The sequence below is a fragment of the Elgaria multicarinata genome, chromosome 3 (genome assembly GCF_023053635.1).
Source record: "Elgaria multicarinata webbii isolate HBS135686 ecotype San Diego chromosome 3, rElgMul1.1.pri, whole genome shotgun sequence".
NCBI classification, from domain to species: Eukaryota; Metazoa; Chordata; class Lepidosauria; order Squamata; family Anguidae; genus Elgaria; species Elgaria multicarinata.
This window is the reverse complement of record NC_086173.1, coordinates 115,878,733-115,892,876: the sequence shown is the minus strand read 5'-3', so window position 1 is coordinate 115,892,876 and position 14,144 is coordinate 115,878,733. Positions and strand designations below refer to the sequence as shown.

Here is a 14,144-nt window from a genome sequence, read left to right as displayed (position 1 = left end):
GACCTTTTGAAATAGGCCTGCTGCTTATCTTGAAATCAAAAGAAGGATTAAAATGAAGGGACACTGTTCATTGATCAACTCAGTATAGTAACCTTAACACTGGGAATTGCGCACAAATATTGTTTTTTCTAGATACACTACGGATAGAATATATAGAATATACTGCATTTTCTGGCGTATAAGACTACTTTTTAACCCAGGAAAATCTTCTCAAAAGTTGGGGGTCGTCTTATACACCCAGTATAAGATGACTTTTTAACCCAGGAAAACCTTCTCAAAAGTTGGGGGTCGTCTTATACGCACAGTCGTCTTATACGCCGGAAATACGGTATATTAAATTAATATTGCGATCCAAGGAAGCTTAATGGCAAGAGTCTCAGTATAGGCAAAAGGAAGGACACAGTACATACTTATAGAATTCTGTGCCACAAGGTGTGGTGATGACCAAAGGTTGCTCTAGATGATTGGGTGTTTCTCCTCACATAGACCTGGTTCACACATAATGATAATCTAAAGTAGGGTTCAGTTTGGGTTGACATTGAATTGTGATTTGTCCTTGAATCATGGGGTTGTCATTATTTATTTATTTATAAGGATTTTTATGCCGCCATTCAGCCAAATAAGGCTCTCACGGCGGCTTACAAAAGTATTTCTTGACAGTCCCTGCCCACAGGCTTACAATCTAAAAGACATGACACAAAAGGAAAGGGGATTGGGAGGGAGGAGGAGGGGGGGGGGAAAGGAAAGCAAATTCAGGCATTACAATCTTAGTTGGAAAGTTCAGCAGTTACAGGTGACAGCAGGAGGGAGGGTGCTCTCAGCTGGAGCTGGACCCAGGCACGGTGGAGAGGTGCCTGCCTGCTGCTTCCTCCCTCACTGGTGGCCTCTGCAGAGACAGTTGGTAGCAGGAGGGAGGGGGCTCTCAGCTGGAGCTGGACCCAGGCACGGTGGAGAGGTGCCTGGCTGCTGCTTCCTCCCTCACTGGTGGCCTCTGCAGAGACAGTTGGTAGCAGGAGGGAGGGGGCTCGCAGCTGGAGCTGGACACAGGCACCATGGAGAGGTGCCTGGCTGCTGCTTCCTCCCTCACTGGTGGCCTCTCCAGAGACAGTAGGTGGCAGGAGGGAGGGGGCTCTCAGCTGGAGCTGGACCCAGGCACGGTGGAGAGGTGCCTGGCTGCTGCTTCCTCCCTCACTGGTGGCCTCTCCAGAGACAGTAGGTGGCAGGAGGGAGGGGGCTCTCAGCTGGAGCTGGACCCAGGCACGGTGGAGAGGTGCCTGGCTGCTGCTTCCTCCCTCACTGGTGGCCTCTCCAGAGACAGTTGGTAGCAGGAGGGAGGGGGCTCTCAGCTGGAGCTGGACCCAGGCACGGTGGAGAGGTGCCTGGCTGCTGCTTCCTCCCTCACTGGTGGCCTCTGCAGAGACAGTTGGTAGCAGGAGGGAGGGGGCTCGTAGCTGGAGTGAGAACTATGTGAGAACCCTGTGCACTATGGTTTATCTATGGGTTGTTAATCATGAACAACCCAGGAAAAGATCCCATGTTTGTTGTTGGATTGTGAATTCTGGTTTGTTCGTGGTTTACAACCCATAGATAAATCATAGTGCAGGGTTTGCACATAACGACAACCCACGATTTAATAATAATTCACAATTCAACAACAACCCGAACTCAACCAATTATCTACCTATACTTTCAGTTGTCATTATGTGTGAACCAGGTCTATGTCAGGAGCTGCTGGGACTCAAACTGGTGGTATTTGCAATTGTGTGATGCTGCCCCATGAGGTGAGCTACCGAACTGCAGATTGCTGCATCCTTGGCTGACTCCATTCACCCATGCTGGTCATTGGAAGAAATATAAAAGAGCCTTCCCGAGCAACACGATCTTCCTAAATCCTTTGATTGTTCTCCAGTCCTGACTTTTGACTCACTCTTTGGTCCTGGCTTGTCCTTTCATCCCAACTTGCTCTTCAGTTGTGACTCCTGGCTTCATCCCTTGACTCTGATCCCCTGGCATAACTCTCCTTCCTGGCTTATCTCAGACTACTACCTATGACTCAGCCCTGACATTTTGTCTTGAACCAATATAGCTTTCTTTAACATCTTTTGTAAATTTTCTGTAGAGTTCAATAAAATATTTTGGGGGACACCTAATAACCAAGTAAGATTAGAATGTGAAATATATTGTAATAATTATCTATATACATAAATTAATTTATCTCAATATGGTTTGATTTGGCTCCAACATCGGATAATTGACCTTTAGATTGTTCCGGTATTTCAACAGTACAATCTACTGATATTTTAATGTATCCGTTTAAAAATACATTTTAAAGGGTGCACAGGCACTGATGTAAGGCTTGTTACTCTTTCTCTATGCAGCTAAAAGTGAGTTCAAGGTCTGCCTCCCATTTTTCATACCATTAATACATTGACAACATGTTAACATGCAGAGAGGGGTTAGTCTTAAAATAAAAATCATACCACTTCTTAGATGTAAAGTGTTACAAAACCCTTATGCCAGTCATCTTCACAGGATGAAGATGAATCACTACTCCAATTTTCAAAATGGGAAATAATATTGGAACTTGCAACACAAAGCTATTCAGAAAAAAAGGGGGGACTCACACACATCAGAAGAAATTTGAACTCATTTATTCCAAACCCTCAAGCACTATCCAGCAGAACATATTGCTTTAGGTGCATCTAATGGAGCTACCATTGAACCATGGTCAAAAGGATGCAAAGCACTACTCTTATGCATGTAAACCCAATCCCTTTTTTCCTCTATCCTCTACACATCCAGTTTTGAGGAATCTGGAACAGCTGTACAGCAGATCTGGAAAGGTGTTCCCCGTATCTTGATAGAGATGCTCCATATTGACATTGTCATCACAGCATACCCAAAGGAATTAGCACTACAAAGAACAAATTAATTTATCCAATTCACTGAAGTGATCCCTCATGTAGCATCAACCTGAGCTGCTGATGCCCCCAGTAATAAACAGGAGTGTGAAGTTAATTTCAGATACAATGAATGTCTCACTTGTTCTTTATTCCAGTGATTTTAACATTAAGATGTTACGTACAACAGGTTTGTCTTAATTGTGTGCTGTAAAATCAGACATTATTATTATTATTATTATTATTTATTTATTTATTTATATAGCACCATCAATGTACATGGTGCTGTACAGAGTAAAACAGTAAAGAGCAAGACCCTGCCGCATAGGCTTACATTCTAATAAAATCATAATAAAACAATAAGGAGGGGAAGAGAATGCAAACAGGCACAGGGTAGGGTAAACAGGCACTGGGTAGGGTAAAACTAACAGTATAAAGTCAGAACAAAATCAAGTTTTAAAAGCTTTAGGAAAAAGAAAAGTTTTTAGCTGAGCTTTAAAAGCTGCGGTTGAACTTGTAGTTCTCAAATGTTCTGGAAGAGCGTTCCAGGCATAAGGGGCAGCAGAAGAAAATGGACGAAGCCGAGCAAGGGAAGTAGAGACCCTTGGGCAGGCGAGAAACATGGCATCAGAGGAGCGAAGAGCACGAGCGGGGCAATAGTGTGAGATGAGAGAGGAGAGACAGGAAGGAGCTAGACAGTGAAAAGCTTTGTAGGTCAACAGGAGAAGTTTATATTGGATTCTGAAGTGAATTGGAAGCCAATGAAGAGATTTCAGAAGTGGAGTTACATGGTCAGAGCGGCGAGCCAAGAAGATGATCTTAGCAGCAGAATGGTGAACAGAAACCAACGGACTGATGTGAGAAGAAGGAAGGCCAGTGAGAAGAAGGTTGCAGTAGTCCAACCGAGAAATAACCAATGCATGAACAAGAGTCTTGGCAGAAGAGACAGACAAAAATGATCGAATCCTGGCAATATTATACAGGAAAAAGCGACAGGATTTAGCTACTGCCTCAATATGAGGAATAAAGGAGAGCGAGGAATCAAATATAAAGCCAAGACTACGAGCTTCCTTGACTGGAGTAAGTGTAACATCATTGACAGTAAGAGAGAATGAGAGATGAGGAGAAGGTTTAGGAGGAAAAACAAGCAATTCAGTCTTTGCCATATTAAGTTTCAAACGACGATGAAGCAACCAAGCTGAGATATCTGAAAGACATGCCGAGATACGATCGTGAACATCAGGAGAAAGATGTGACCAAGGCTCAGGTGGACATGACTGTGGCGTTACACCCCACAAGTCAGTTCCCTAATATATGTCTGGAATTGGTAAGTCTGTGGTGCTTAGAATGTTGACCTGAGTGGGTGGAGTTAGAATGTCTTAGGAAAAGGGAGGAGTGATTGTTGGATCCTGGAATGGATCCTGGTTATGTTTCCAGGGATTTACTAATTGCTGAGGAGCTGGAGGAATCAGAAGACTCAGCAGAAAACTTAAAGGTCAACGTTGCACCTGGACATTGATGTCAGGATTGAATAATTGGTGACTTGATTGTTTCAATTAAGGGATTGCAAGCAGTTGCATCACTGTACAGTTAGCCTATAAAAAGGATTGTATTCCCATGTACATGTAACTCACTCACTCCATCTATGTATCAGAGCTGTATTGACTGACCGTATGTAAGTATTTGTATTTGTGATTGCCATAACTAAATTATATTTTTATATGCCAGTAAAGGTTTGTTTAAACCTACTGAAAGTCTCAGTCTTAATCTGTGTCTGTGCTGACTTTGCTGGAAACCGCTGCAAAACTCTGTTATAAGGTTATTGGCCAGAAGCCCAGTCTGGCAATAACTAAAATAAGGTTGTAAATATTAGACCATCATATCCCAACAGTGATATATAAGGGAATGACTGAGAGGACTGAGAGAAACTTTTAGGTACTTTTTGAGTCTAGCCTTGAGTGCTTTAGCTCTCTCTGTGTGTAGAGTACTATTGTTCTGGAGAGTTTGAGGATCAGTGTATAGAGGGGTGTCTTTTGAATGTTGTGTGCACATAGTCAGTTGAGGTATATTAAACAATACTAATAAAGAAAGCTCAAGAGTGATAATTGTCTATTATCTTTGAAAAATCATGGAAGACGGGAGAGGTGCCGGACGACTGGAGGAGGGCTAACGTTGTCCCTATCTTCAAAAAGGGCAAAAAGGACCAGTCAGTCTGACATCCATCTCTGGGAAAATTCTGGAGCAGATTATAAAGAAGTCAATCCATAAACACCTTGAAATCAATGCAGTGATTACTAGAAGCCAACATGGATTTGTCAGGAACAAATCCTGTCAGACTAATTTGATCTCATTTTTTGATAGGATAACCTCCCTTGTGGACTGTGGGAATGCTGTGGATGTCATATATCTTGACTTCAGCAAAGCTTTTGACAAAGTACCACATGACATTCTGATTAACAAACTAGCTAAAAGTGGGCTAGATGGAACAACTATTAGGTGGATTCACAGTTGGCTACAGAATTGGACTCAAAGAGTACTTATCAATGGAACCTTCTCAAACTGGGGAGAGGCAACGAGTGGGGTGCCGCAGGGCTCAGTCCTGGGCCCAGTGCTCTTCAACATTTTTATTAATGATTTGGACGAGAAAGTGCAGGGAACGCTGATCAAATTTGCAGATGACACAAAATTGGGTGGGATAGCTAATACCCTGGAAGACAGAAACAAACTTCAAAGTGATCTTGATAGGCTGGAGTGCTGGGCTGAAAACAACAGAATGAAATTTAATAGGGATAAATGCAAAGTTCTACATTTAGGGAATAGTAACCAAATGCACAGTTACAAGATGGGGGACACTTGGCTCAGCAATACTACAAACGAGAAGGATCTTGGAATTGTTGTAGATTGCAAGCTGAATATGGGCCAACAGTGCGATATGGCTGCAAGAAAGGCAAATGCTATTTTGGGCTGCATTAATAGAAGTATAGCTTCCAAATCACGTGAGGTACTGGTTCCTCTCTATTCGGCCCTGGTTAGGCCTCATCTAGAGTATTGTGTCCAGTTCTGGGCTCCACAATTCAAGAAGGATGCAGACAAGCTGGAGCGTGTTCAGAAGAGGGTAACCAGGATGATCAGGCGTCTAGAAACAAAGCCCTATGAAGAGAGACTGAAAGAACTGGGCATGTTTAGCCTGGAGAAGAGAAGATTGAGGGGAGACATGATAACACTCTTCAAATACTTAAAAGGTTGTCACACAGAGGAGGGCCAGGATCTCTTCTCGATCCTCCCAGAGTGCAGGACACGGAATAATGGGCTCAAGTTAAAGGAAGCCAGATTCCGGCTGGACATCAGGAAAAACTTCCTGACTGTTAGAGCAGTGCGACGGTGGAATCAGTTACCTAGGGAGGTTGTGGGCTCTCCCACACTGGAGGCATTCAAGAGGCAGCTGGACAAGCATCTGTCAGGGATGGTTTAGGGTGGATTCCTGCATTGAGCAGGGGGTTGGACTAGATGGCCTTGTAGGCCCTTTCCAACTCTGCTATTCTATGATTCTATGATTGTGTGAGAGAAAGGAAAGCGTGTATGTGACGAGAGAAAGGATTGGATGAGAGGTTTTAAAACAGTTTTGAAAAGTTTTATTTTGAAACAAAGTTTGTGAACCTTAAAATAATTTTTTTTCAGTTTGTTTTAACTACCACAAAAATCCCACGTGTTTCTTTGGCATTTATCATCTGCAGTTATATACATTTAATACCCACTCTAACATAAAATCACCATCAGCACATTTAATTCACAGCGCTTTGATTTATTACTGAAATCCTTCCTATTTAACCCCTTTCTCCACATAGTTTGGAGAAAGGCGGTGTTTGTCCCTCGCCTCAGGCTCCTCAAGTGGTGGGGTTTAACTTGAGCAGGGAATGTCCGCAGCCAGGCCTGTTGTTCAGAGCCTGTGTCGTGGCATATTTTGATTTTAACATTAAGATGTTACATACAACAGGCTTGTCTTAATTGTGTGCTGTAAAATCAGACATGTGACCAAGACTATGCTCAGGTGGACATGACCCCCTGGGGTCTGGACATATGGTCACCCTACCCATACGTAGAATGATTTGTAATATACACATCACTGCTGTAATCTTTCCTGCTAGCTTGAAGGGCAAGCAGAGGCCTCTAGTCTTTGATATTTTAAAAGGAAAGTTCTAAGCATGTTGTGAGAACAAACAGAGAGGAAGGCCTCAGCACTTCACTGCCCTATTTCCACAAAGTATGATGGACGATGAAGCACCAACTTGGATCTCTTTGCTAAACATGGCAAGGGGAAATTAATAACATGTCACAGGGGAAATCAATAACATGTCCTATTGATGGCAGAGCAGGAGCGAGAGTTGGAAGGTGGACAGCAAGGATAATAAAGGGAAGGTAGGATTGGAGGTATCCCTTTGGAACCCTCCAGATAACTTCTTTCTGGGGAGTATTCATGAGAGCCAGGCAGCAGATGAATGGACAGAGCTTGTGAGGGTGACCCACTGATGGGGGCAACCAGGATGCTGACCCGCCGATTGCTTCTCACTTCCATTCTCCATCTCCCCCAATCCCCCCAGCGTCCATAGATGTCCTTCACTTGAAGGGCTCTCCAGTCCACATCCAGGTTAAAGATAAAGAACCATAAGCAGCCAGAAGAACAGGAGACTTAAAGTCACAGATCAAAACCTGCATCTGGGCAAGTCCTCTGGTCAGTCTGGTCACCATTCAGGTGAGATGTACTGTATTTTATTAAAATTACAGTCATGATTTCTAAATTTGCTTCTGTACGTCTCAATTAGCATACGCTTTATGCAAATCTGTGTCCTGTCCACTTTTTTCCTCTTCTTTGGTGATGTGTAACGGGCTGCCCTAGAGGTGGCCAGTTCCTGACTATCACCTATAACCCCGCGATACACCTGCGTCATACATTTGTATCCATCCCCCTCCATGCCTACCCACATGGAGTGCTGGTGGGACAACAACGTTTACCGCTTCTGTTAACCCAGAGAGGCTCAATCAGAAAGACCTAGGGAGCTTTCTTGTGTGATTACAAAGAGGAGACGTTGCTGTTGTGTGAAATAAAAGCATTTACATTGAAGCCTCAGAGAGATGTAGCTATGTCACAAAATTCATGGGCACTGCTTACAAAGAGTTGATAATTCGGAGCGGCTTGGCCACTCTGACAGCAGGTGGACAGAGCTGCTGGAGGCCTTAATATGGTAGCATATGTTTCTCACCTGCCCAAGGGTCTCTACTTCCCTTGCTCAGCTTCGTCCATTCTCTTCTGCTGCCCCTTACGCCTGGAATGCTCTCCCAGAACATTTGAGATCTACAACTTCAATCACAGCTTTTAAAGCTTAGCTAAAAACTTTTCTTTTTCCTAAAGCTTTTAAAACTTGATGTTGCTCAGACTTTAGACTGTTAGTTATACTGTTATACTGTTAGTTTTACCCTACCCTGCGCCTGTTTACCCTACCCAGTGCCTGTTTCCATTCTCTTCCCCTCCTTATTGCTTTACTATGATTTTATTAGAATGTAAGCCTATGCGGCAGGGCCTTGCTATTTACTGTTTTACTCTGTACAGCACCATGTGCATTGATGGTGCTATATAAATAAATAAATAAATAAATAAATAAATAAATAAATAATAATAATAGCAGCAACACAAAAGGAACTCAGCCCCATTGATGCTTCTTTCGGTAAGACCCCCTTCATGAGAGGCTCACTGTGCAATTCTACAAGGTTCTCTCAACTCGATGCAAGAGGGATGGCCAGAAAACTGCACAGAGAATGTCCTCCTCCTCATCAATACGATTATTCAGTGCTGGAGAACGTGAGATCCCAGCTCTGTGCCTTCCAGCAAAACTGCTTTTCTCTGGCTGAGCAGAATCATGCCTTCATCCTTCTCTTGCACCATTGCCTCCCTTTCTGGTTCTTCTTCCCTGCACCAATCTTTTCTGCAGTTCTTCTCTTGCTAAATCTATTCCAATCCCACTGTAACAATTACTCCTGCTTAGACATTTAAAATAGCTTTTCTGACTGCCTATCCGGCAAGCAATTTGTCCCCACTCAGAAACGAGCCAATGGCATCTGTATTCATGGGGAGCTAATCTCTCTAGTCAGACAAAGTAACCAAGGTAATATAGTACTGCCTAGCAACCAGCAACAAAGACATGCATTGGTAATAAGATAATGCAGAATTCTTTCAGCAGGATTTATATTAATGGAACACTAACACTAATCACCATTTTATGGGATAGATGCATAGATGCGTTGAAGGTTTCCTTTTATTCTAGTCTTGTTACTCACCATATGTTATATACTATATAAAATGTAATTTTTGAATATAATATATAACTTAATAGCTGTGCCTTCTGTAGGCATACTAGGGAAGTGTAGGCATAGAAGGAACAGGGAACAGGTGATGGGAAAGAGCTCTACTTGACATCTTGCAGTTCTGCTGCCCATCAGAGTAAACAACATTGGGCTAGATGAACCAATTGTCTGACTTGGCGTAAGCCATCTTGCTATGATAAGGCGGCATGCACAGATGAAGCTCTCAGAAGAAGGGGGTTGGGAGACTGAGAGAATTATCTGCGGATACGGCTGATCATGTTATATCAGGGGTGGGCAGCTTGTGGCTCTCCAGGTGTTTTGGCCTACAACTCCCATCAACCCTAACTATTAGCTATGCTAGCTAGGCCTGATGGGAGTTGTGGCCCTCTAGATGTTTTGGTCTACAATTTTCCCATCCCTGCATTACATTGTAGGTATGGGCGGGAGCACAAGAGTATTCATGCTTCTCCACCATGTCTAGAGAGGAGACACATTAGATGAAAATGCAAACCGTATGTCAAAAAGAACACTATCGGCACAGTCCAGTGATAGGGAAAGTTCCTGCATCCTTTTGACTAGCCCCTGAAAACAGTCCCAGTTTAGTAGTCCTGCTGTGTTGGTCCCTGGTCAACGCTGGTTGGCCACTGTGTGAGCAGAGTTCTGGACTAGATGGATCCTCGGTCTGACCCAGCAGGGCTGTTCTTATGTCAGAATGGGATCCAAGGAACCCTGCGCTCCCAAATGGCTGTGTGTGCACACCAGCTTGTGCCTCTTCCTACTGTGAGTTAATCTTGCTACACTGGACCTAGGCTTTCAGGGAGTTGTGATATGGAGGAGGTAGCTCCAGAACAAGACAAGAGTCCCCTCTGAAATTAATACAACTGCTGATCTTCCACTCTAATTAAGGCAAGGGCAGCATAAATTGGAATTGTCATTCTTGTATCTCACATAATGAATAAAGTACTTACCAGTAGTATATTCTGATCAGTGCTGAAGGCCACAGGAGGAAAGATGCTACAAATGCCAGAATGGGAATGGCCAGTGTGCCCCCCGCAATCACAAACATGTTTAGCACATCAAGGTCCATCTTGCGGGCTTCACTGCTTTGTCTCACCTGCATGAATAACACACACGCTAAATATAAGTTTGGTTGATTGATTATTGATAACATTTCTATAGTGCCCAATAGGCAAAGCTCTCTGGGTGGTTCACAAAAATTAAATCCACAAAACACGACATGATGAAATATATTTAATGGTTTTTATAAGAGGGGTGGGTGGGGGAAACGAAGTAAAAGCCAGAATAAAAGCCAGCAGCAGCGTAAAGATCTAAAGACACGATAGCACATTTAAGCAACAAAACTGAAGAACTAAAAAGCCTTTTACCTGGTGCCCAAGAGACCACAATGCAGGCGCTAGTCAAGCCTCTCTGGGAAGCATTAGAATAATGAACAATTATTAGACCCATTGTTATGGTGAGAAGTAGAACCTGTAGGACAGGACTAAAATGAAAGTGCCATACAGCCAGGAGGTGTGGTTTGCAATTCTCTCCTCTAGGGAAGAGAAACCTTTGCAGAATTAGCCCCCGCAAGAGCAGCTCTGTGTCCCACAACTACAGATCAAGTCACTGAATCCAAGCCAGCTCAACCTGTGACTTGCTAAACTGAGGGCTCCATCACACCTACTTTTTTCCCCCGGGTTGTGTCCGCGATTTCCCTCTCCGTTTCCTGAGCGAGTCAAGTGCAGGGCACTTGCACATCTGTGCGATGTTGCGCTATTTCAGCTCATGTATCTTTTCACCTGTATCGCTACTATGCCAGCGAAATCTCCCGCCCCCTATGATCTCCTTCCCCCTGCAGTAAATTTTTTAAATTTTAAAAAATATTTTTTATTTCTGCGCAAATACCATAGTACAGCAGCCCGAAACTGTGCAATTACAGTAAAACAACACACTATGCTTTCCCCTAAGATCATTAAACAATATAAGTAAAGGTTAGAGAAGTTTGTGGTCAATGTTGGCATGGCAAGGGGAAGCTGACATTGTTCTGGTCAGGAAACCTAGACATGCCTATTCAGGAGTAAGAACCACAGAGTTGAATGGGACCACGTCCCCGGGCGGCAGCAGCCTCACTCGCCTTCTCCACGTTCGAGCACCCTCTCTCCCTCCCCCTTCACAGTTGAGCAGTTGAGAGGAGAACCATCCCACCCTCCTCTTTTGTCAGTAAGATTGCACTTTGACACACATGCCCCAAACAAAAAATGGGATGGTCTGATATAGTGCAAGGACAGCAATACATGGGAGGGAGGAGCAGCTTTATTGCACACGGAGGGAGGGGAAATACCAGACTTTCCCCACTCCAAAATAAGGGTTACGGTTAGAAGAAGAGGTGAGATGAGATGAGCACAGGACAGGGATGACGTCATGTGAGTATCACGCTGCAAAAACACCTACCAAGCATGGCAAGAGCGCAATAAATTGCTGGTGTGCTGGAGCTCTGAATGCTTGACAACCCGTTTTGCAGTTCACAACGTTGTACCAAACCAATGTTAGTGCCGCGTCATTGGCACTTGCTAGCCAAAGGAAAAAAGTGATTTGCCACTGAATCTTAGTAGTGTGGGGGCAAATCACTGCTTTTTCCCTTTGCCTAGCAAGTGCGAATGATGTTGTGCTTGCATCAGCTCATGCTAGTGCAACGTCATTAGCACTAGCGTTGTGACAGTGATAGATACTGCCCAGACAAGTTTTGTAAGCTCTACACACCCAGTGAGCTACCTGTAAATTCATGGATCAAACCTCGTGCAGGCTTGACATCAGTCAGTCCTTCCCACCACACTCTAGGAACCAGGGCATGTGGTGAGTAACAGTATCCCGTGGATGTTGGAGGTAGTGCTCCAGGTTAACTATCAAGGACACTCCCTAGACCACCCACCACAGTCCCATTTGATACCTAGGACCCATCCATTCATTCCTTTTGAACAGAAGAAGAGATCCGTTGAAGCAGACCAAAGGCTTATCTAGTCCAATGTTTTGTTCACATAGTGGCCAACAGTGGTGAAGCCCACAAGCAGGCCATGAGTGTTCTTAATCACTGTCAGCTAGGATTAACACATTTCCCCCCTCTAACAGGGGCTTTTTGGCTTTAAAAGATGCATCACAAATAGTCATATAGCTGTTAAAATACACAAAGCAACTCCAAATCTGGCATCAATAGTAGTGAGGCTAAAGAACAAAACAAAACAGAAACCTTTTTGGTCCCTGGTCAATCAATCAATTTATTGATCCAGTCAACAGACTTCAAAAGTCAATATCATGATATATTAGAATTGGAAGAGACTGCACTGAAAGCAACATAATAAAAGGTATATTTACAACGGCCAGCCCAAAATTTAATTCCATTCTTAACAGTATCTCTTGCTTATGCCTGTTCAATTACTAACCAAAGAACGTAAATTACGTCCCTGAACCTACATTCATCTTTTATATATGTAAAGTGAATATTCTCATTCACAATATTAGATTCTCTCAAATATTTGAAGAATGGAGTCATAGCATTGGTTAGCATAAATATAAGTGGGGTTGATATACCACTCAATAGTATTAAGCAGAACTGATCAAGGAAAAACAGGACAGGACATGTCAGTGTTTGGAAATCTTCTTCAAAAGATTTCACCTTAGATGTATCACAGTGTCTTATTCTGCAACAAAATTCCCTCTAGACTTTGGTTGAGGTTACTGGGACAGTTTTTATATACTCAAAAGTACAGAAGACACTTGGAAAGCAACAAACGTGACCCTGATCACAGACCAACAGTTAACCACATCAGCTTGCCATGCTAACAGAACCGAATTTTATATATCAGATAAGTAACAGATAGGTCACATCTAAGGGAGTGCATACTACTGTACATACAATCTTACGAGTTTGGCCATTTTATGGTCACTGTGAATGGCCATTTGGCAGGCTGTGGACTTGAACAAAAGATTGTTAATCTTTCTGGCTAGGAATCCAGTCTTTGGAAGGTGACACTCTCCAGCCATATGAAGCAGTAGAGAAACAGATTGAAAACAGATTCCAGCTTGAAAGGAAGATTTGAGCACAGGAACTGGCTGAAGGTGAGAACCTGGAGTCATCCCATGAAGCTGATTAGTGGGATATTCAGGTCAGATAAAAGGAAGTACCTTCTTCACACAGCACATAGTTAAACTCCAGAATTCACTACAAGAGATGGCGATGGCCACCAATTTGGATGGCCTTAAAAGGAGGGTTGGATAAATTCCTGGAGGAGAAGGCTGTCAATGGCTACAAACCCTGATACTTATGTGCTACCTCCAGTAGCAGAGGCAGAAAGCCAATGTACACCAGTTGCTGGGTAGGAACATGGGCGGAAGGGTGTTGTTGCACCATGCCAGCTTGTAGTTCCTTGGTCAGCAGCTGGTTGGCCACTGTGTGAACAGAGTGCTGGACTAGATGGACCCTTGGTCTGATCCAGCAGGGCTCTTATGTTCTTAAGCACCTGAGGTGCAGGAGCTCTACCTTTCCCTCTTGCTCTGGAAAACTGGTGCAAGGTGAGCCAATTTGCTGCCTGCTCTTACGTATCTGTTTGCTTCTACGTTGCTCTGCATGTGTAAACTTGCCTAATGTCAGAAGCCCTCTGCCTGCAATCAGTTCAGACCTCTGGCAAGAGTGATCTGTCCCTTCCTTTGCATCCCATTGCTTGGGAAGGAAGGAGGGGAGGGCAGCTGAAAGAGAAAAGGGGTGACCCACCTACTTTTGGCTCTGCCCTGACCACCACAGACATGTGGCCCCCGACACTGCCCTCAAGGGAATGTGGCCCTCGACAGAAATATGGCTGGTCACCCTGTTGCAAATACAGCAAATTTTATAAA

General features: G+C 43.8%; 1 protein-coding gene across 2 annotated transcripts in view; it reads right to left on the bottom strand.

Annotated features, from left to right (window-relative positions):
* Nucleotides 1-14,144, bottom strand: part of ABHD6 (abhydrolase domain containing 6, acylglycerol lipase) — a 51,271-nt gene that overhangs the window by 27,356 nt on the left and 9,771 nt on the right. For both annotated transcript variants that reach the window (XM_063121338.1, XM_063121337.1), the window contains exon 2: nucleotides 10,226-10,371. In XM_063121338.1, the coding sequence (XP_062977408.1) occupies nucleotides 10,226-10,344 (119 nt within the window). In that variant the 5' untranslated portion in view covers nucleotides 10,345-10,371. The remainder of the gene's footprint in view (nucleotides 1-10,225; nucleotides 10,372-14,144) is intronic.